Here is a 22,606-nt window from a genome sequence, read left to right as displayed (position 1 = left end):
AATAAACACATTCATACTCATATTAACTGAAGTAGGGGAGAGTTAGGTAAGCTGTGACACTTTTTCAAATATGAAATTGATATGAAATTGAAAATATCCAGAATATGTAAAGCCCAAATTTAGTAAAATAATTTATGTAACTATATGTAAAGTAAAAAAATATGAATATATGTAAAGTACATTTTATTCAGATATATATATATATATATATATATATATATATATATATATATATATATATATATATATATACACAATTTAGAGATATTCTGAATAAAATTTACTGTACATATTACATTCTTGCCATGCATTTTACTTTAACATGCTACAAACATACATTTAGAGCTTTTCTGAAATTTGTGCAGTTTTTGGTAGATTAAGGGGTTGAAACATCTTACCCCACTCTCCCTAACACTTAAGTCATCAGATAAAGGATTGTTTGTGTGCAATTGTACAGTACACGTATGTCATTGTGAAATATATACAGCATGCCTTTGATATATTACATCAACAAAGGGAATTGCATCTATGAGTATGCAACCATCAAAGAGAGAAGTAGTGAACGTATCCTTTATCGTGCATTACGAGAGTCCAATACATGAAGTGGGCAGTTTTGTATAGTTCATACAGTAATGGACTATTTTTCAAGACCCGCTTAACGGCTGCAATCATCTATATATGTTTTTCACAATGTGTTCCCTTCATTAGTTTTAATCTTACAGTTGCTGTTAGACCGCAGGGCAAAAAGAAAAATTAGCCACTCAGCAGCCGAACAAAAATATCTACAGCCTGTTCTACATAATTAAACCTGATGACTCAGAAAAAAAAGCTTAATTTTCAATGGTAATAGTTTTTGATGGCATGAAAGGGGCTTTGAAATAATACATAAGGTGTTCATAGAGTTTTTGTTGTGTAACACTGGGCGTCCTCTAGGCATCATACTTCTTTCCCGCCCTGTGAATCTGCTGGTATAATGTCATGGAGAAGGCCATCCCGAGCAGCTGCAGAATAGGGGAAATTACATAAGCATGGGTGTGCATCAAACAGCATGTGACAACAGTAGATGCAAAGCTATCTTCGAAACATGTTAGGATGAGTGTAATCATGATGCTTGCACCTGTAAGACCAGCACACACATCGCGATGGTTCCAAGCAAATGTTTGTTGTCGTTCAGCCATTCCTCAACCTTCTCGTAGCAGCCCTAAGTGTTAGAAAGAAGAGGTGCGTTGGAATGTACAGTAAGATTATGAGTCACATTGGGGAGGCTGTTTTTGAAACGATATTCATAATTTAAAAGTAAAGTATAGTCAATCTACATTTTAAGCAGTCAGCTACAGCACAAGCTAACAAAGAGTAGCAAAAGATATTTAAAGGGGGAATAATATATATAACTCAATTACATTATTAATCTGGACGATCACAGAAGCATTTATGGCAACCTCAATAGAGTGACATGTCCAGGGAAATTTCATCTAAATGACTTTTAAACTACCAGCTAAAAAGGAGAAAGCTCTCATTGAATTAAAAACATTTTAGTGTTTAAATATTTTTGCATTAAATAATGGGTTTGGTTTGGTACAATACAGTAAAATCTAGTCTAAATTTTATTTATTTATTTATTTATTTATTTATTCATTCATTCATTCACCCCAATAAAATGATTTTTTCCCTCTATGTGCCCCAATAAATCCAACATAAATTGATATTAATAAAGTGTAAAAAAAAGTAGGGATGAAGTAATGCTTTGAACCGATTCACTGAAACAATAATTTTGATTGGCAGAAATTAGTCTGGCCACTCTGCATTTTTGCTATTGAGGTTTAAATCAGAGATAAAATACAATACAATAAATAAAATAAAAAGGATGGATTAAAAAAGGGGCATTAAAATAAGGTTCCAGTAGTAAAATAACATAAAAACTCTATAAATGATACATTAAAATAATAATTAAAATAAAGGCATTTAAAAAAGGCTCCAGACATAAAATATAATAAGTAAAAATAGTGAAAAATATTAATTAAAATAAAGGCATTAAAATAATGTTTCAGTTATAAATAAATAAATAAATAAATAAATAAATAAATAAATAAATAAATAAAAACAGGCGCACCTGTGACCAGAAGATGTTAGTGGCGTTGCGCCCACACTCTCTGTAGTGCTCCTGGCAGCATCTGTCGGGCACTGTTTTCTCCTGCAGGGCATCATGCCAGTCTGTGTGCCCAGTTACACCACAACACTCCCACTGAGAGACAGAGTCAATATTCAGATGCATCATTCCCACACTGCAAAAAAGATTTTTTGCAGACGCCTGCATATTGTTCGATACAAGAGGCATCATGAATGATCTTCCATAATTCTGTGGAGAGCAGCTGTGGATAGACATGGCCCAATCAACTACCTGAACTCTCAGTGACCCCCATTACTGCCACTGATGACCGTATATCACACCTGCACTCATACACACACACCTCAGCTTGGATTATGTTCCAGGCGTTGCGGAGGCCGACGTTATTGTCCGTGTTGTAGAGCCGCAGGCCGTCTTTAAGATCCTGTTTAGCGTTCTCGCTCACCTACAGAAGAGTTTAAAGTCACATTATCTTCATGAGTTACACAGCTGATGTTTGGAAATGAAGAAAACTTTAAGAATACTGAGAGTCAACCAGGATAGTACGTGTGTGGGCTGTTGTCAGCACTGGTGTGGGTAATGAGAGTATGTGCACGGTGGGTGGTTAGTTCTGTATTTGTGTGAGTGCAATAGATAGATTGAGAGGGTGTGTGATATTTGGTGTTTGCACTGTACCTTGTCTGTGTACACGAAGAAAAGGATGAGCATAATCAGCTCTGCCAGCAGAATAATTAACAGAACAATGAAGAACTACAAGTAAAAAGAGAGTAACTTTAAGTAAACATACACAACAGCAAAGTGCTTTACAGAAGATATATACTGAATACTTAGTGATTGTGTGTGGTCAATTGTGCAATTAAGTTGTCAATTTATTTCAATCATATATGGTGATAACACTTTAGTTTAGGGTCCAATTCTCACTATTAACCAGTTGGTTATTAGCAGGCACATCCCTAGGATATTGGCTGTTTATTAGTACTTATAAAGCACATATTAATGCAGTATTCTGCATGACCACATTCTACATCCCTTAATCATATCATACCTAAACTTAACAACTACCTTACAAACAAACAAAAAAATGTAGAAATTAGTTGTTTATCGAGGCATTGGACCCTAAACTATAGAATTGGAGAATTGGACCCTAAACTAAAGTGTTACCATGAGTGGAATTTTACATGTTTTTGCACCATTCATGACAATGGTAGCAGTTTGAATGTGGGAATGGAGATAGGCACGCTTTTGTTTTTCACTCACAACATCGCAGCAGCGCAGCTTTCACTCCACTCCCACACTCTCCATCAGCGCAGTGCTACAAAGACCCCTGATGCCACACGCCATATTGTGAATCATTTACATGAGGTACACACTGATCCACCAACTACTTGAGTAGTTTTCTGGAGAGCTGCTAAAAATGCTTTACTATATAGAAATACTCAAAGGTGAACTTAAAGGTAGAAAAAAATATCTTAGTATGGGGGCAGATTTACTAAACAGGGCATATTTGCATGAAGGCACAAAACCAAAAACAGTGTAGATGTGAGTGGAAAGTGATTTGCTGACAACGTGCAAATTAAAGAACACAGACGCAGCTGCATCATTTCCATAATGACCAATGAAATCTACCCATTAGTGTCTAGTTTTAAGACATACTTTCTTTGGGTGGTAAATAATGTCGCAAACACCAGTAAATTGACCAGCGCAAATCTTAGTAAATCACCTTGCGTGATTCATTTAAATACTCTCCTCCCATAAATTTTGCGTCTGAAAGGGAAACTCCTAAAAATGCATATGCAATAAGGTCAGCCACAAAAATAAGTGTCTCTACGGCCTTTTAGTGCTATTTTTTCACTGCGTGTCTTTAGTAAATCCTGAGAGTAGTTTTTTAACGCCAAAAGAGGTTTCGCGCTGGCACAAGCTGTTAGTAAATCTGTGTAACACAGTATGTTTTAATGAGGAGAAGGACGAGGTAGCCGGCAAACTTTTAAAAGCCTTTAATCTTAAAATAAACCAAACGAAAGTAAAAACACACACACACACAAAAAAACACAAACAAAACAACATAAAGTCCAGGCCTGGTCCTCTCTCGTCCTTCACCTCCTTTTATGCTTCCGTTGCTTCTCCGTGAGAGATCCGAGACCGGTGTGACTTGCAGCTGGCGCTCATCATCAAATCACGCACCGGCCTCGCACCGCTCTCTCACGGCTGTCGCCCATCCTGCTTGTCACAATCTGGCTCTTAATGTTTATCACTATATACCTGTATTTTACCGCAAGATATCTGGCAAAAAATACCACCAATCATAAACTAGGTATCCCAAACTGGGCTATGTGAGGGAACTGTGGTGGATAGTTGATGAAAAGCTAATAATTAATTAAATTACAAACATTTAAAATAAATATGTTTTAAATAAAAACTTAATAAAAATTAATGTTTGATTTGTCATGTGACCATAAACTGACATCAAAGAACATAATGTTCTGTTAAATAACTGAATTATTAACTTCAAATTTCAGAGGGTACTTAAGTAAATATTTTAGGTCTTGGCTGACAAACAGCATATCTAAACAATTAAATATGTATGTGCTTTGTAGATGATGAATTAAAAGATAACATCCATAATTAAGAACATTTTTGCAAATGGACTATGTGAAAATCTCAAAACCAGGATTACACTAACCCAGGGTTAAATCCTGGGATAACAATTAGTTGACTATGCAGTGTGCATTGTGGCAGTTGTGTCAACTTACACTTAGCAACAGGCACTTGTTCTCCTTGATGGCACCAAGGCAACCGAGGAAGCCCGTTACCATGACGACAGAGCCCAAGGTAATGACCAGATTGGCGGCTGAGAGGGAGGGGAAGGAGGGGGAGAATGTGGCAAAACTGCCCTGAGAAACGGACAGCCAGATGCCCACACCCAACAACCCACATCCCGACAACTAAGGAGAGACAGAGAGAGTGTTTCATGTTAATAAACACACAGAAACTGGATCAAACATGCATAAACATTGCATTCGACAGTATTTTGTCAGGGTTTTACTTGTGCAAAAGTTAAATATTAGACAGACTCTTGAGTTTCTATCACTGAAGTCAGTAGGTCACAGGAGCACCTGTGCGCCACTTTGTGAACTCAACTTCACTCAAGGTAAGTTATAGTAACTGCTGCAGGACTGAAGTAGATGTGTGTGCGCATGCCTAATCAACAAAATGATACCGGTGTCAGGGCTCCCTGCTGTGAGAGCAATATAAATGCTAATGGAACTGCAATAAAGGTCGCTGTTGAGTATTGAAGTGTGAATTTTGTGTGTGTACCTAGACCGTACAAGGTGTGCTTGTTCACATCTCATATGGGGAGAAACTCTAGTAATTTCATGCTCAGGTAAGCGAAATGTAAAAGTAGTCAAAGGCAAGGAAAAAGGAGAAAGTTAGCTAACACACCTGGACCAGCTCCAAATAAAAAATTAGAATGTGCAAATGCAGCAAAAGGTGTGTGCATGCGTGTGCAAGGGCTTTTAAATCAGATAAAAATTGAAGCTCTTTTTTTCTGAATTGCTGCTAAATTATATTTTACCATGCAGAGTCAACTATTCACATATTTAAGATCACATCTGTATATAATCTTTCAGTAAGATTGTAACATAGTCAGTGCAGGAAAAAAAGAGAGGCCCGATCCAAATGCAAGCAGAAATAAATATGAAATAAATATAAAAAATACTGCGGTCAAAATTAATCTAACATACAAAAAGATCTAACATAAAAGTTTGTAATATACACACATATATACAGTGAGGAAAATAAGTATTTGAACACCCTGCTATTTAGCAAGCACTTCATGGAGGGGTCTGAAATTGTCATCGTAGGTGCATGTCCACTGTGAGAGACATAATCTAAATTTGTGATTTCTGAATTTGTGATTTTTTTAGATTATGTCTCTCACAGTGGACATGCACCTACGATGACAATTTCAGACCCCTCCATGATTTCCATGTGGGAGAACTTGCAAAATAGCAGGGTGTTCAAATACTTATTTTCCTCACTGTAAATACAGACACACACACTCACACACACACACACACACACACACACACACACACACACACACACACACACACACACACACACACACACACACACACACACATGTTGGTCTATGTGGTTAACAGGGACTCTCCATAGGCGTAATGGTTTTTATACCGTACAAACCGTATTTTCTATCCCCTTACACTGCCCCTGCCCCTAAACCTACCCATCACAGGAAACATTTTGCATTTTTACTTTCTCAAAAAAACATCATTTAGTATGTTTTTAAGGCCATTTGAATTATGAGGACATTTGATATGTCCTCATAAACCACATTTATAGTGTAATACCAGTGTAATACCCATGTAGTTATACAAATTTGTGTCCTCATAAACCACATAAACAGGCTCACACACACACACACACACACACACACACACACACACACACACACACACACACACACACACACACACACACACACACACACACACACACACATTATTTTAGATGTGATTAATTGAGATTAATCGATTTTACAGCACTAATTAAAATAAAATGTTTTAAACTGAATCCATAAAAAACTAAAATCGGTCGTTTTAAATGCTACAAAGTGAATTTATCAACAGCATTATAATTTATAGTACGAAAAATGGACATTCATTTTTATGCTAAAGATTACATTTAACAATGCTAAATTATTAGTGTTTTTAAACATTCATTTATAATAAATTCAAGTTTAAATATATATTATAAAATAAATATTTTTAGTCTTTAAATGAAAAATTTAGCAGGGCAAGATGTTTTCTGTTAATCCTCTCTCATTTTATGTGTCATTGCAAGAAATGCCCTACAGTGCAGCGGTCTGGCTCCCCACACACTCTTCTTTTGAGTTTAACTGAAGGTGAAAAGCTGTGTCATTCAGTTCCCTCGAGAAAATACCCAGCATGCACTCTGAGAACCATGAAGAATCTGAAATGAGCCAGAATCCTTACGCTTGGAAAATGATGAGTATGAAAAATAATAGATAAAACAGGTGTGTGTGTGTGTGTGAGAGAGAGAGAGAGAGAGAGAGAGAGAGAGAGAGAGAGAGAGAGAGAGAGAGAGAGAGAGAGAGAGATAGAGAGAGAGAGAGAGAGAGAGAGAGAGAGAGAGAGAGAGAGAGAGAGAGAGAGAGAGAGAGAGAGAGAGAGAGAGAGAGAGAGAGAGAAATAGGTTAAAGATGATGAAAACTTTTAAAAGCCATGAAAATGAAAAGTATGGCAGAGTAATCAAAATGTCTGAGAGGAAATAATTAGGGAGCAAAAATAAGCCAAAGAGGACACAGACTAGAAAATAACAGAATAAAACATAAACAGGAAGAGCAGAGAGTAAGACTATTCTGTCCACAGAAGCAGACAGACCAGGCTGGATAATAAACAGCTCTTAACCCAAATTTTAGTATTCATGATGCACTACCAGAATGAAAACACATACACAAATCAAATGGAATTCAATCTATTCTTTCTACCTTTGGAAAATCCTTCATAATGGGTTTGTTCTTAATCTAATCCTGCATTTCAAACTGGGGGACAGTTTGTTCATGAGGTTTTCCCATACAAACACAAGCAGACTGAGGCACATTAGATAAATGGTCTGAAATAGCCAGCACTGAACACAATTAAAGGTGCGTGAAGAGAACTCAGCAGAAAGGACAGAGGAGACAATAAAAAGATAGGGGGGCAAATAATTAAGGATGAGAACAAAAGAAAAAGAAAAAGGAAGAAAAAAGGGAAAGGACATGAATGGAAATGACCTAAGAAAGATAAATGAACTGTAAAACCAGGAAAAAAGAAAAGACAAAGGATAGGGGTATGAAAAGAAGAAACAAAAAGAGAAGAAAATAATAGAAAAGACAGTAACAGAAATGGAAAAATAAAGGAATAAGGAAAAAAATTTATTAAGAATAAGTAAAAAGGGAGTGAAAGAGGAAATAAACAGAAATGGACAGGGAAAAGAAAAGGAATAGGGTGCAACCGTCAGAAGTAAAACACCATTCATTTTCTCCATAGAGAAATAAAATAATCCTGTTTAACAGCTGACTTTGTGGTGAAACTACATTACCCATGATGCTGAAGGTACAGAAAAATCTGAGAGTCCAAACAAACAAAATGCACAAAATGATCTTGTTAGCTCCGCCCACTCCCATGAAGCACTGCAAACGATGTAACTGAATTAGCCTCCCTATATGCTCACAAAATACTTCAACATATATACAGTACAGGCCAAAAGTTTGAACACATTACTATTTGTAATGTTTTTAAAAGAAGTTTCTTCTGCTGATCAAGCCTGCATTTATTTGATCAAAAATACAGATTTTTATTTTAATATTGTGATATATTATTACAATTTAAAATATTTGGTTTTCAATTTATTATACTTTAAATGATCATTTATTTCTTTGATGCAAAGCTGAATTTTCAGTCTTCAGTGTCACATGTGACCTCCAGCCTATCACATGATCCTTCAGAAATGATTCTAATATTCTGATTTATTATGAGTGTTGGAAACAGTTCTGCTGCCTAATGTATTAGATTAATAAAAGGTTCAAAAGAACTACATTTATTCAAAATAAAAACATATTTTCAAATAATATAAATCTCCTTTACTTTACTATTTTTATCAATTTAACACATCCTTGCTGAATAAAATTTATTTTAAAAAAGAAAGAAAAAAATGACTGACCCCAAATTACTGACCAGTAGTGTATATTGATGTTACAAAAGATTTCTATTTTTAAAAACATTTGCTCCTTTTTTTTCTTTTTCTTTTTCTTTTTATTCATCAAAGTATTATAAAAAAGTATGGTTATGAAAAAATATTAAGCAGCAGAACTGTTTCCAACTTTGAAAATGAATCATCATATTAGAATGATTTCTGAAGGATCATGTGACACTGAAGACTGCAGGAATAATACTGAAGATTCAGCTTTGCATCGAAATAAATTATAATTTAAAGTATAATAAATTGAAAACCAATTATTTTAAAGTGTAATAATATATCACAATATTACATTTTTTTCTGTATTTTTGATCAAATAAATTCAGGCTTGATGAGGAGAAGAACCTTCTTTCAAAAACATCACAAATAGTAAAGTGTCCAGCATATATATATACACACACATATTTTGCAATAAATTTTAAATTTAAAACAATGTTTTTATGTACAATCAACATTTTTAAATAGTTTGATATATTTCCATAGTTTTTAAGTGGATTATGCTGTATGTAATGCTTCATGGATCTTCCCCTCTTTATTTATTTTTTATCAGATTTTCCTCATTTATTTAGCTTTAAATCAAAGTTTGTAATGTTATGATTCACCTTGTAGCTGATTGGTTTGAGTCACTATATCAACGACTTATAACACTATATCAAAGACTTTTTTAAATCCCTATGGGAGAAATGAATGGGGAAAAAAACCTCCGGAACCATTGCTGCTGGAAAAGGTGGATGAAAATAGGAAAGGATAAATGACAAAGAGGAAATGACAGAAAAGAAAGGAATAGTAACATTAACAAGAAAATAAAAGGTCAAACGACAGGAAAGGGAATCAAAAGGAAGGAAAGGGAAGAGAGGAACTGATAAGAAAAGGGCAGGAAAGGAAATGGAAAAAGAAAAAGGAAAGAAATCAATAGAAAAGGACAGGAAGATAGAAAAATGGAAATAAATGAAATTTACAAAAATAAATGAATAGAAAAGTTCAGAAAAAAGTAGAATGGAAAGGAAAGCATTGATGAATAAGTATTAGAAAAAAGATACCAAAAGAGAGAGAGAGAAGTTGAGTCCGTCGTTAACAGACCCCACATGCAAAACCTTGTGAAAAGTTGAAGTCTGGCCTTAAATTCCTGGCTCATATATTAAACATGGGGCTGAGAGCCATCAGGCTCAGTAATGTCAAACACATGAAATATAGATTCAGACTGACCTAAAACACCTCCTCAACTCCACTCAGAAACATCATTACCACCACATTTACATCCCAGTCAAAAATATAATTAAAATGCACATGATTTGTCAACTGTCTTTCACATAAGCAAGAAGATCAGTAATTTTGCATCATGTTATGAAAAGAGTGTATTGAATGCCTCTGTAAACCAAGTCATTTCTCTTCAATAGAAAAATGAACTCCGGTTCTAGCAAACCAAATTGCTTAGACAAACCGTTCCATCTCAAGTTAATTCTATAAAGCTTTCTGCATCTCCGTTTTAAATCACTTTTATCTTTCTTTCAATCGCCCCCCCCCCCTCCATCTCTTTTATTCCCTCGCCACCCGCTGTTTAAAGTGTTTAAAATCTCCAGTCATTTGCGTTTAAAAAAAAAATAATTTCCCTATTCTTTTATGTACCCTTTTCATTGCTATATGGTTGTACATGCTGTGTATATGTGGGTGTATATGTGGGTGTATATGTGTATAGCAGGAGATTTCAGATCAGTCGGGAGTTTTTCTCAAGTTTCCTGCTTGTGATTTGGTGCTTCCGTCATTAAACCCATTCGGAATCTAACAAACAACAACACAAGCACCGCAGATCAAACGAGTAAAATCTCGCAACTCACAGAACCATAATCTGACACACAGACTTCCTGTTGTACTTACACAACAACAACAACAACATAGATGAATAAAAAGTTAAATGGTGAGCCTATAAGAAAAGTCAGAATGAGAGAGAGCGAGGGGGAAAGAGGGGGTTCGTATGAGTGCTCTGGTTCAGATGAATATGTATCACTGCCTTTGATCTAAGAGCATTTAACACCTCATGAGGAACCTCCTTCCATCAGCTCACATGACATCCCTTTCAAACATTGACTATGGTATCCATTTCACCAATTTACTACAGGTAACAACAAGAGCTTCTAGCTTCTAAGCTAAGTGCATTTTGAATATAATTTAAGTAAATAAAAATAATTAATATCTTTAAAAATGAAAGGAATTTCTTTTGAGGATTATATCATATTGCATGGTTTTCCAGTTGTTAGTAATTGTTGGGATCTTTAGAAACTGTTTTATACAGACTACCAGTTTCTAGCTATTAAAGTACTTCAGGGATGAACTAGATTAACTTTTCAAACAATTTTACATTAAGATTTAATCAATTTCAATGACTTTTCCAGGCCAAAATTGCTGTTTTTATATTATCTAATATTTTCATGATTGTGGGAGAAAAAAAAAACACATTGTATCTATGTGCAAAACACACAAATACCACACATCTTATGCCAAACTGCATCTGTCAATAATCTCACATCAACATCCATCCACTGTCCGAAAACCTACAGACTCTCCGCCACTAAGAATGTTACCACCATTGGCACAACTAGCAGCACTAGAGTAGTGTAAATAGTGATAATATTTCATTTTCTAAGGAAAACACAAGTGGTATTTGCTTGTGCAAAGTTTGGCACCACAATTCTTGGGTGTTGTGGGTGGTTGCCAGGGCGTTGCTATCATGGTTACTTAGATGTTTTAGAATGTTATCGTGGTCTCAAGGGGTGATTCACATCCTTCTTTACAGTTTTTCTCAACTGCTAAACCCTATTGTCTGAACCAAATGCTCAGTTGCCTGAACCCACTGATTGAATCAACCCCTCTTTTGGCAAAACCATAAGCACTTTAAAAAACTTGCTAACACATTTTCATTGTGATGCACCCGTGTTGCATAATGGTGAACACAGGAGACAAAAGTCAAACACAAAGCACAGATGTCACCACTTGAACACAACTCAAATTTGATCACACTTGTGGCTAATGATGTGAGGGAACATATACAGTAAGCCAGTTCAGAGAGCACTGGTTTGTGAGTCCCTACAATGGATAGAAATCTGTGAGGAAGAGTACTGTACACAAGTATAGCAAACGCATAAGAATGCTGTTTTGTGTTTTTGTACAAGTGCTAAAAGCACAGGTTTTTTTGTTTTGCAACATGCAAAATTTAGCCAACAGTGAACAATAAACATTGATTTATCCAGCTTCATGTCCTGGGCATTGTGTTTAGTGACTGTTCAGTAGAGCTTTTATTTTTGATTGACTCAGGGAACGATTTGACAGCAGTTCAGTTTTGACCACAGATTTTGACAACTGTTTTGAGGTGAAAGTTTGGTTTTGCAAGAAGAGTCAGGTTTTGTGAATGTAGCTTGAAAATTGGGTTTTGTGTTCACAGTTTAGAGAAAAGGAGAGCAGCTTTCAAGAAATGTCTTAGCAATCGAGAAAAACTAGTAAGTGTAAATCGGATTGTGTTTTCTTAAGTGATAGCATACAAGCAAAGTAAAAGCACATTTCTCTTAAGAAAAATCTTTCTACTACAATCCAATCAAAGTATGAGTGGATGCTTTTCAGACACCACTAATGATCTGCTGCAAACTCACATCAATGGCTGAGCCAGAAATTAACATTGCTGGACCAAACAGACAGTGCATTGAAAAAGTGCCACAGAGACCTTGTGTTCTCTTTTTGGAGAAATCACCTTACACAATGCTTACTTACAAAGGTCTCAAACGCACATTAAATTTAGATAAGAGAAAGCATTTTTAAAACAAGTATTCTGGATAATTCATGCTGTAGTTTGATACTCACCCAGAAAAGCAGGTTGAAAAGGAACATCATGTATTTGACACAGCACAGGCATCCACGAGCCATCTTCAGCTTCTCGAACTCTAGGAGCAACACAAACGACAAGTCCAGGTAAAACACAACATATTTCCCACCGGCAGACACGCGCTTATCCTGAGGCTTTCCTCCTGGCGGGAGGGGAACAACGGCTCCGTCGTTCTGTGCCGTTTGATCTTTGACATTTGGGCCCCGGGAGCCATAGAAGGCCCCCACGGCCAGGCGGTGACCCCGACGGGCCGCCCGGGTGAATTCTGACTCTGTGCTGTCCAATGAGGGGCTCCGCTGGACCTCGGATTCGTGGCTCTCACACCTCTGCATCATCGGATGAAGGCCGTGCGGAGGGCATGTTTCACACAAAAACTCACACAGGCAGCAACTTAGCACGTCTTCAAAGTTGCTATTTGAAGGAAACGGATTTAAATAAAACAAACAGACGTGCACACATAACCACGAGAACTTTGGAGGTTACAGCGGTCTTAATGCCTTCAGGAGAGGTTTTTTCTCCAATGGGTCTTTGATCCGTAATTCCTCTGCGCTGGGCACGTCTCTCTCCCTGTGCTTCCTATTTGTCTTTTTCTTCTTTCTGCCTTTTCTATCGTGCATGTGGGACCATGGAGCATGTGCTTTCAACTTTCCCCACTCTCGCTCCATCGCAATCTTTCACTGATCTGGTTCGGCATGATTCGCTTTGCTGCATGTACCACTTTTTTTCCTGCACGCTCTTGCTTCCCTGCAGTGCTATTATTAGAGATTTCCTCTCCCGGCTCTTTCCATCCCAACTACTGCTCCGTCCCTCTCTCTGCATCCTCCTACCTTACTCTGTTCATCCCTCTCTCTCTCTCTATTTCTTTGGCTCCTCCTCCAGCATTTCGGCCAATCTGTTTGCAGGTCAATGGATGCGTTATCTCCCTTCCTACATACCCTTTGAAAGTAGGCCTATCACAAGCCAAGCAGGAAAATTAAAGCTGATTGAGGGAATAAAACAAATCCTAGCACATGTATGTGCAGTAGTATGTGCGCGTTTGCCTATGTGTGTACATGCCATCTCGCCTAATAAGAGGAATTGAGCAGTGCTCATGTTTTCATATAATTTTTCTGTTGTCATAGTTTATCACATAAGTGTAAAGAGTGAATGTAATTTGTTGTTTTTGGTGCTGTGTGAAGTGCTCTTCATGAAGTTTAAAAATACATTTACACATTAAACACTTCACATGCACAGACAACATGCAGTGCTTGAAAACATGGATTGTGAAAATGAAAAGTGACAGGACCTTGAGACAATACAACCTACTGAATGGACTGTGTGTGGTAATTTGGACCAAATATTATTCTGTTTGACAATCTGCATCATTCACACTTCACTGCAGCTCACATTAGAGGGGTTAAATATGTATGTATGTATGGATGTATGGATGGATGGATGGAGGGATGGATGGATGGATGGAGGGATAGATGGATAGATGGATAGATAGATAGATAGATAGATAGATAGATAGATAGATAGATAGATAGATAGATAGATAGATAGATAGATCCTACCAACCAGCTACCAACGACCTCACAAAACACCTGGGATGCTCAATATATTGGTCACCATATCGGTATCAGCCTATATTTGTTCATTTTTAATGTTATTATTTTGGACCTGATAAGACAATGTGGCTAATATATTAAAACATAAGTAAAAGATAAATAATTGATTGTTTCCTTCAGCCTGGACACTTGAATTATGATTGGACTCAATAAGTGCAACTTGTGCAGTTTAAGTCCGTTATATAGGCTATACATCAAATTTTAATGAGAACATTATAAATGTGTGCTTGAGACAGGGCCTTTAATGGTGAGGCTTTTGTTTTGCAATCAGGCTCTCAAAAAGTATACAAAAATGTGGATATAGATTGATCGGCCATCAGGTTATCAGCTTTCAAATATAAATAATTATCAGATATCGTATCGGCCACAATGAACACAAAAAACTCAACCAGCCAATGAATGCACCATACCAACTGCTTAGCAATGCCATAGAAGCTACCATGAACAGCTTTATATTAATAGATCACCTTCAACTTTGAGGGGTTTCAAGCTACAAACTTCCGGATGCCAGTCCAGGCTGCAGTCTCTTATTCCCATTTCAATCTATCAAACCAATGTCACAATCAAAGAGAGTCGTGCCTGTTGCTAGTGATCCTAAATTAACCACTGCTAGGATTACTAAACCTCTAATGTGAGCTGCAGTAAAATGTGGATGATGCAGTTTGTCAAACAGAATAACATTTGGTCCAAATTAAAAACATACAGTCTGTTCAATAGCTTGTATTTTCTCATCGGTCCTGTCACATTTCAATTTTACAATCCATGTTTTCCAGTGGTTTTTTATTTAGTTTTTTACCCCCAGAGAAGGTTCTGGTAAGACATATTTTCAGAGTTGCATCAGCTGCATGATTGACACTGGTACAGCACCCACGTTTTTAATTACGAGAAATTAAATAGGGCATCTACCCTAACTAAAATTCATACACATTTCAGCAAATTCTGACAAAATATACCCCTCGGTATATCAATGTTTGAAAAAACAAAAGATGTATATTTTAGGATTAGCCTGCATATTTTGAATTATTGCATGTTTGTGTGCGTATATTTCTGTAGAAATCCTCCTGTTACTGTTTTGATTAATTTTTTGAGCCATAATTCCTCTTTCCCTCCAGTGCTCTTTCCATTCTCATTAAATAGCACAATGGATATTGTGCAAGTGTGTGTGTGTGTGTGTGTGTGTGTGTTGTATGGGGCTGACTATGTATTTACCCTGCGGTGACTTTGTAAGATCTGATGTTCTCAGGAAACTCATTAGACAGGATTTTATTAACTGAACAGTGTTTATTTTGCTGTAACGGTGGATAAAACTTTCCCACAGCTCCACACACTGCCATCTAATTTCTACACCTATACTTTTGAGGACCTCCCATAAAATGTATTTTGCTCCTAAGTTTTTAATTTGCATATTTTTGGGAAATTTTCATCATAAGGTTAAGTTTTATAATAAACTATAAAATAAAGTTATAACTGTAAGGTTTCAATATACTACACTTGAAATTTAATTTATTTATATATATATATATATATATATATATATATATATATATATATATATATATATATATATATATATATATATATATATATATATATATAAATTATATCAGTGGTTCCCTCAGCACTGCACATTTTGTATGTCTCCCTAATCAGACACACCCACTTCAGGTCTTGCTATCTCTGCTAATGAGCTGATGAGTTGGATCAGGTGTGTCTGATGAGGGAAACATGCAAAATGTGCAGTGCTGGGGGTCCTCCAGGACAGGTTTGGGAACCACTGACCTAGATTAAAACCAAATTCATTTTATTTTAATTTATTGTGAATTCATGTTTGTTCATAATATTTGAAATAATGTTAATTTTTGCCACCAGAACTGAAGTTTGACAAACAGCCATGACTGTACTACAAATGGTAATAATGGTAATATGTAATGTTAAAAAAAAGTTAATTGGTAATAGTAATACATTTCTTCCAAAAACATAAAATGTCTCATTGTTAGACCTGAACAGCGGCACATAATACTGAATGCACTTATGGAATATTTTATGGCCAGTGCGTCTCACGTGGCTGGTGTCTCGGAGCCTGAATAGAACATAACAGGAGAAGCAGCGCATATATCTGTTCACAGGTACTTAACGCATCCACAGCCAGAAACAGAAGTCATTTATTATACATACAGAGAATAGAGGACAAAGAGGATTGCAAGACATTTGATGGAGAGAAGTAAAATAAGTATTCTTTAAAAAAAGGTTTTCTTAATATTTAAATCTTGTTGAATGTGTATTGTATCGTGTATTGGTGCTGAGGCATTATGTAAATCATTCCAGAAAACTACTCAGCATATAAAAATCACATGTACTTTATTATATTATATGATTTATATTATATTATATTATATTATATTATATTATATTATATTATATTATATTATATTATATTATATTATATTATATTATATTATATTATATACCGATCAGGCATATCGGACCGATCTGGTACTTGTCAAAGTAACATCCACATGGATGGCAGGACCCAAGGTTTCCCAGAACATTGCCCAAAGCATCACAATTGTTTTGGTGATGGACAGGGGTCAGCATGGGCACCCCGACTGGTCTGTAGCTATGCAGCCGCATACACAACAAACTATAATGCACTGTGTATTCTGACAACTTTCTATCAGAACCAGCATTAACTTCTTGAGCTACAGTAGCTCATCTGTTTGATCGAACCACATGGGCCAGCCTTCACTCCCCATGTGCATCAATGAGCCTTGGCCGTCCATGACCATATGCTTACCCATTTTCCTGATTCTAACCGAACACATCAACTTTGAGGACAAAATGTTAACTAAACAATATATCCTACCCACTAACAGGTGCCAGATCAGTGTATTATATTATATTATATTATATTATATTATATTATGTGGGGGAAATAGTACATCATGTTCTTTTATTTTTTGTTCTTTATTTCCCAGATCTTCAATGTGGTCAGTGTGGATTTTTGGATCCCACAGTATGTAGTAAATGCTGCACAGATGTGTGTTTAAGGAGCATTAATTAAATAGACTCTGAGGAAGCACAATCTGCCACCTCGTACAACGCTATAATGAATGAACATCTGCCTGTCAATCTGCTCAGAGTTACACAAGCACACATCGCACGCCTTATCACTATACACCATTTAACAACAATGTTGTGTATAGATCCTTCTGAGACAACAAACTTTTCTAGTATTTATATGGGAACACTTTTCACTGTACATGACTGTGGTTTCAAACAGGCCATTTTGTTCATCTGGACACGCCAGCTTGCAAGTAAACCGCATTCTCAGGGCACTCAAGAGGGATTTATTCCCGAACAGTCTGCCCTATATGTAAATCAACCACCATTAACTCTCCATCCAGGGAATCTCGGTTGACTTGCTGGCAAAAAAGCACTTTCCAACACTTTCTAGGGAAATGGAAGTTGCGTATTGGGAAAGAAGGAAGAGAATTAGTGCTGTTTTCATCCTCCAGCAAGCAAAAAGCTATTCAACCTGATATACTTTTTCTTTCTAAGATTTAAACAGCAGCTACAGTCAATAAAAAGCATGAAAATACAGCTGAAGTCACGTATGGTATAAGCAAAGGTTTAAAGGGTTAGTTCACCCCCCCCAAAAAAATCTGGCATAGCTCTGACGTAACTCGGAATTGCTGTAAAATATATTTACTATGTTAACAGCGTAGGAGACTGACCCAGACGTGAAAAAATTGATGCATAAAGTAATTATTTTTGTTTGTTTTTTGCGCAAAAAAGTATTCTTGTCGCTACATAAAATTAAGGTTGAACCACTGGAGTCACTATTTCTTTACTACCATTCTGGACTTTGAAAGTGGTATCTTCATCTGTGTTCTGAAGACGAACGAAGGTCTTACGGGTTTGAAACAACAATTTTCATTCAGCCATTTAATTTCACTCCAGCGCTACTGTACCAGAAAATATCAGATTGGTAAGTTTGCATTTGTTATCATAGAAATGGCCTGTACTCTCCCAGGTGCTAGAAACATTCCTCCAAAAAATGCACAGCACATAGATAATCAAATATGTTTGGTTGTACTGTCCTGGAACAGAGTTGGACAGCAGAGTTGTCCACTGTTTTCTAATTGTCCCCTCCTTTGGAAGGCCAAACAAAGTAGTTTGGCTTTCGCAACAAAAAACACAGCATCTCCATGACATGGTGATGCCGGCAAAAACAATACAGCGAGAATAAAAGTTTCGCCTTCTTTCTTTACGTATACATTTGGGCGGTGTTGTGAAACTGCCCCCACGGTGCCCCCACGGCGGTGTTGTGAAACTCTGTTATGGCTGTGGCTGAGCTTTAACTTTTACAAAGAATATATCTTTAGGTTTGAGACTTTGAGCTTTGTAACTATGCAAGATCTTATATGCACAGCTACATAACACACTAAAGAGAAAGGAAAACAACAAATCGCATCATATGATTTAAAAACTTTAAAAACAGCATTTTAAAGGATACAAACTATTTTAAAAATGCTTACTCTCAGTGCTAATGTTGCTAAGGTTTTCTAATGCAATTGTATAGTGATGAGCAAAATCATTAGGACCAGTCATAGGTGAAGCGAATATCGTTGATCATCTCCTAACAAGGCCACATATATTATTTTTATGATGCAATATACGATATTTTCCAACACTTCTGTATCCACACATAAAAGCATTTTAAGCCATTCTCTTGGGTTTGTACAACAGTAATGAGCTTTAGTACTGTTGAAATATCTGTCAACACACATCATGGCCATGCTAGAAAGTAATGCGTGTAATACTACGAGTCACATTGAACTATAATATAATCACATTTGATGACATATGCAGCATGACTAAAACAGCAGAAACAGAACAGCCTGTCTGTTATTTTTATTACAACTGGCATTTTCAGTAGACCAACTGTTTCAACCAACAGTTTCCCTGCACACGCATGAATATTAAAGATGCATTTCAAGCAGAAAATTACAGAATGGAAAAAAGGCATTCGATAAATTAGATTTTACCTTTAACAGGTAAAATAATTCCCTTTAATGCATCTGAAACCTTACAAAAAAAAAGCAAGCCAATGTGGACAAGTTGAATGTTGAATGTCTGTGGAGTTTAAGGTTAGTTCAAGAGCGACATAAAAGGATCAGTTATTGTAAAAATGCCCTTTGATGCGAACATTCAGCACATGACGTACTCTTTGTGCATGACAGCCTGAGGGCATGTGCTGTCTCTAGCGCTGTCTCTGTCTCTAATTATGTCATTAGTGCTTTATTCTGCTCTTTATTCACAGATGCTGTGCTCTGACCGACTCCAGTTCACACTTGATCTCTTTTCTCTGTTTTAATTACACTATTTAGCGCTAATCATGTGACCTTTTTTGGGGGTGCAAGCAATTTTGTGAAGCACTGCCCTCTAGTGGTATTACATTTGGTGGTTTGGCTAGACTCGGTCAGTCTGAAATTAATACTTAAGTGATAAAGTATGTAGAGAGGCTTGAGTGAACATTGACAACCATTTCTCAGAACAATGAGTGGTAATCCAGAAAATCCAGATTTTTTTTATTTAACAGCATAAAATGCAGAAAGGCCAAATGGTGAAAAAGGTCATAACTAGTTCTCCAAATAAAGGTAAAATTTGATCTGTAAAGACCACAGAATTAAACAATGCTCTGAACATTTGTATACAGTCATGGTCAAAAGTTTACATGCACCTTGCAGAATCTGCAAATATGGTCATTATTTAATTTTTTTTTAGCGAGATCATACAAAATGCATGTTATTTTTTATTTAGTAATGTCCTAAATCAATTATTTTACATGAAAGATGTTTACATATAGCCCAAAAGACAAAATAAAAGAATTTATAAAAATGACCCTGTTTTGTGATGGTTGGTCTTGAGTCCCTTATTTGTCCTGTCCCTAATGTTGTTCAGAAAAATCCTCCAGGTCCCTAAAATATCTTTTGCATATTTCAACCCTTTCCAGCAGACTGTATGATTTTGAGATCCATCTTTTCACACTGAGGACAATTTATGGACTCAATAAAAAGGTTCAATCATTCATTGATGCTTCAGAAGGAAAGTTTTTTTTATTATTATTTGAAGATCAAGGTAAATTGTACTTATTTTGTCTTCCGAAAGACATGGATTTTATTCTGTTCAAAAGTTTTCATCCTCCAGTTCTTAATGTCTGGAAAACCAAAGCATATGTGGGACCTGGATTTTTCTGAAGGACAAGCAAAAACAGCCATCACAACAACAAAAAAACCAGCCGTGGATCCTCAAGGTAACGAGACACAGCATTAAGAATCAAGTGTATGTAAACTTTTCAAATGGGTAATTTTTATAAATTCAACTTTAAATTGTCTTGTGGACAATATGTCAATCTTTTGTGTACAATATCTTATTCAGGATAAATAAGATTGTTAATATTGGTAAATTGTGTTATACAGTATAAATTGTTATACAATAATTAGTGCTGTCAAACGATTAATCATGATTAATTTTAGGCAAAATAAGTTTGTGTTTACATAATATATACGTGCATGTACTGTGTATTATTATGTATTTATAAATAGACACACATGCATGTATATATTTAAGAAATGTTTTTATATTTATATATACAATATTTATATTTACATATATAAATATTATATACTGTATATATATGTATGTATGTGTATTCAAATATACATAATTATACACAGTACACACACATATATTATGTAAACACAAACTTTTATTTTCGATGCAATTAATTGTTTGATAGCACTAACTATAATATATAAACTTATATATAATAATATAAAACCATAACAATGCTGCAATAGCTAATATTAAATATAATGTTGTATTTTTATTTATTATCCATCTACAAATAATAAACATTCATATTGCAAGTGTATCTAAATATGTATTTACATTCTTTATACCATATTTATCTTAACAAATGACCCAAATGAATTAATAAAATATTGAGTTGACATTTAATTATTTAAATTGGAATGAGAAACATTGGTCAAATCCGATGTAATATAGCTATATTTGGCATATTTAATTTGACCTCTTGAGGCTAGTCAAAATGTCATTTTAAAACCAATGCACTTCCATTATAAAAAATAAAATAAAAAACAAACTGCATTCCTCCTCTTCTCTATCTTGCTTCCTAATCTAGTTGTCAAGTAAACCTGGCATTGCATACGAATAATGCTGGCTTCTTGACAGTTGATTTACAGTAATATTACAGTCTGTTCTGCAGGGTTTTCAGATTAAAGACTTACAGTAAACACAGACCTTAATAGGTAAATGATGTGTATGCACATGCTGTCAATGTTTCCATGACTCTGCACTGCATGTAGCAGCTGCTTTCAACTATGCGCTTTTTAGTTGCGCCAATTCTGCACATTCCAGTGCAGCGCCTGCGGCTCGCGCACACACACACGCACAACAGTGGCGTATCGTAACGTAACGTTTCCTCTCTGAACAACTGAGCCTGAGGAGAAGTTTCCCGAGAGCTCCTAAGTGATGAATACAGCCAAAACTACCCAATCTACATTTGCGTAATAAGCATGGCTATCTTTCCACATCTGAAAGCTAGTTTCCGCTGTAGCGGAGATTATTCCAAGACGCAAGTTTCATTTCCACAGGCCTATACTTTTACTTTTGTTTAAATAATAACACATTATACCCACAAAACAAAACTGGAAGTAGCCGATTTCCCTAAACTGAAATTAACATAAACGAGAAACTGATAAACATCTACAGTAGGCTACAACAAAGCTAAGAGAACAGAACATAGGCTACTGCAAAAGTAAACACTTGTAAACATAAAAAAATAAGTCATTTTCATATAAAAGTATAATATTTTCGTCATTTTTTAAAGGTTTACTCACCTTATTGGAAGGAGAACTTTCCGACTTTTCTTTCTTCTTTCCGAATGACTCTCCCTCACTTTCGTTTGCTTTGTTGATTATATAGAGGTAACGTAGCGTTTTAACTGTGACCAATGAAAGTTAAACGCATATAATCTATCGGTAAGCAGGCTTTTGCTCTCATGGTAGTCGGAAAAAGTTCTGGAGGTCGAAAAAATCGGAAAGGCAGTAAGTTTTCCCACGAGCGGAAACAGTGTAGCAGGAAAGATGGAGAGGCGTGACTTCACTCCGTTTACCGTCACTGCTGTAAAAGGGG

The 22,606-nt window shown here is 35.9% G+C and overlaps 1 protein-coding gene across 2 annotated transcripts; it reads right to left on the bottom strand.

Moving 5' to 3' along the window:
* Nucleotides 1-231: 231 nt before the first annotated feature.
* On the bottom strand, nucleotides 232-22,568 carry tspan9b (tetraspanin 9b). Of its 2 annotated transcripts, XM_067426900.1 has the most exons (8): nucleotides 22,312-22,568; nucleotides 12,758-12,837; nucleotides 4,876-5,067; nucleotides 2,801-2,875; nucleotides 2,469-2,570; nucleotides 2,111-2,242; nucleotides 1,118-1,201; nucleotides 235-1,001 (listed from the first exon to the last, which is right to left on the bottom strand). In XM_067426900.1, exons 2-8 carry the CDS (start codon nucleotides 12,818-12,820, stop codon nucleotides 930-932), a joined length of 720 nt encoding a protein of 239 aa, XP_067283001.1. In that variant the 5' UTR covers nucleotides 12,821-12,837; nucleotides 22,312-22,568; the 3' UTR covers nucleotides 235-929. The 2 variants fall into 2 exon arrangements, with proteins under 2 accessions (XP_067283000.1, XP_067283001.1); XM_067426899.1 differs by lacking the exon at nucleotides 22,312-22,568 and having other exon boundaries at nucleotides 232-1,001; nucleotides 12,758-13,611.
* Between the last annotated feature and the right edge of the window lie 38 nt (nucleotides 22,569-22,606).

The sequence above is a fragment of the Pseudorasbora parva genome, chromosome 20 (assembly GCF_024679245.1).
Source record: "Pseudorasbora parva isolate DD20220531a chromosome 20, ASM2467924v1, whole genome shotgun sequence".
Classification (NCBI taxonomy): domain Eukaryota; kingdom Metazoa; phylum Chordata; class Actinopteri; order Cypriniformes; family Gobionidae; genus Pseudorasbora; species Pseudorasbora parva.
This window is presented reverse-complemented; position numbering and strand designations above follow the sequence as displayed.

Bases quoted from the DNA above. Each gene is read 5' to 3' on its own strand.
- tspan9b (XM_067426899.1), bottom strand. From the start codon at position 13,114: ATGATGCAGAGGTGTGAGAGCCACGAATCCGAGGTCCAGCGGAGCCCC. The intron at 2,571-2,800 runs GTACAGTGCAAA...ACTCTTCTGTAG, and splicing joins TCTTCGTGTACACAGACAAG to GTGAGCGAGAACGCTAAACA. The intron at 1,002-1,117 runs GTGCAAGCATCA...CCTATTCTGCAG, and splicing joins TGTGTGTGCTGGTCTTACAG to CTGCTCGGGATGGCCTTCTC.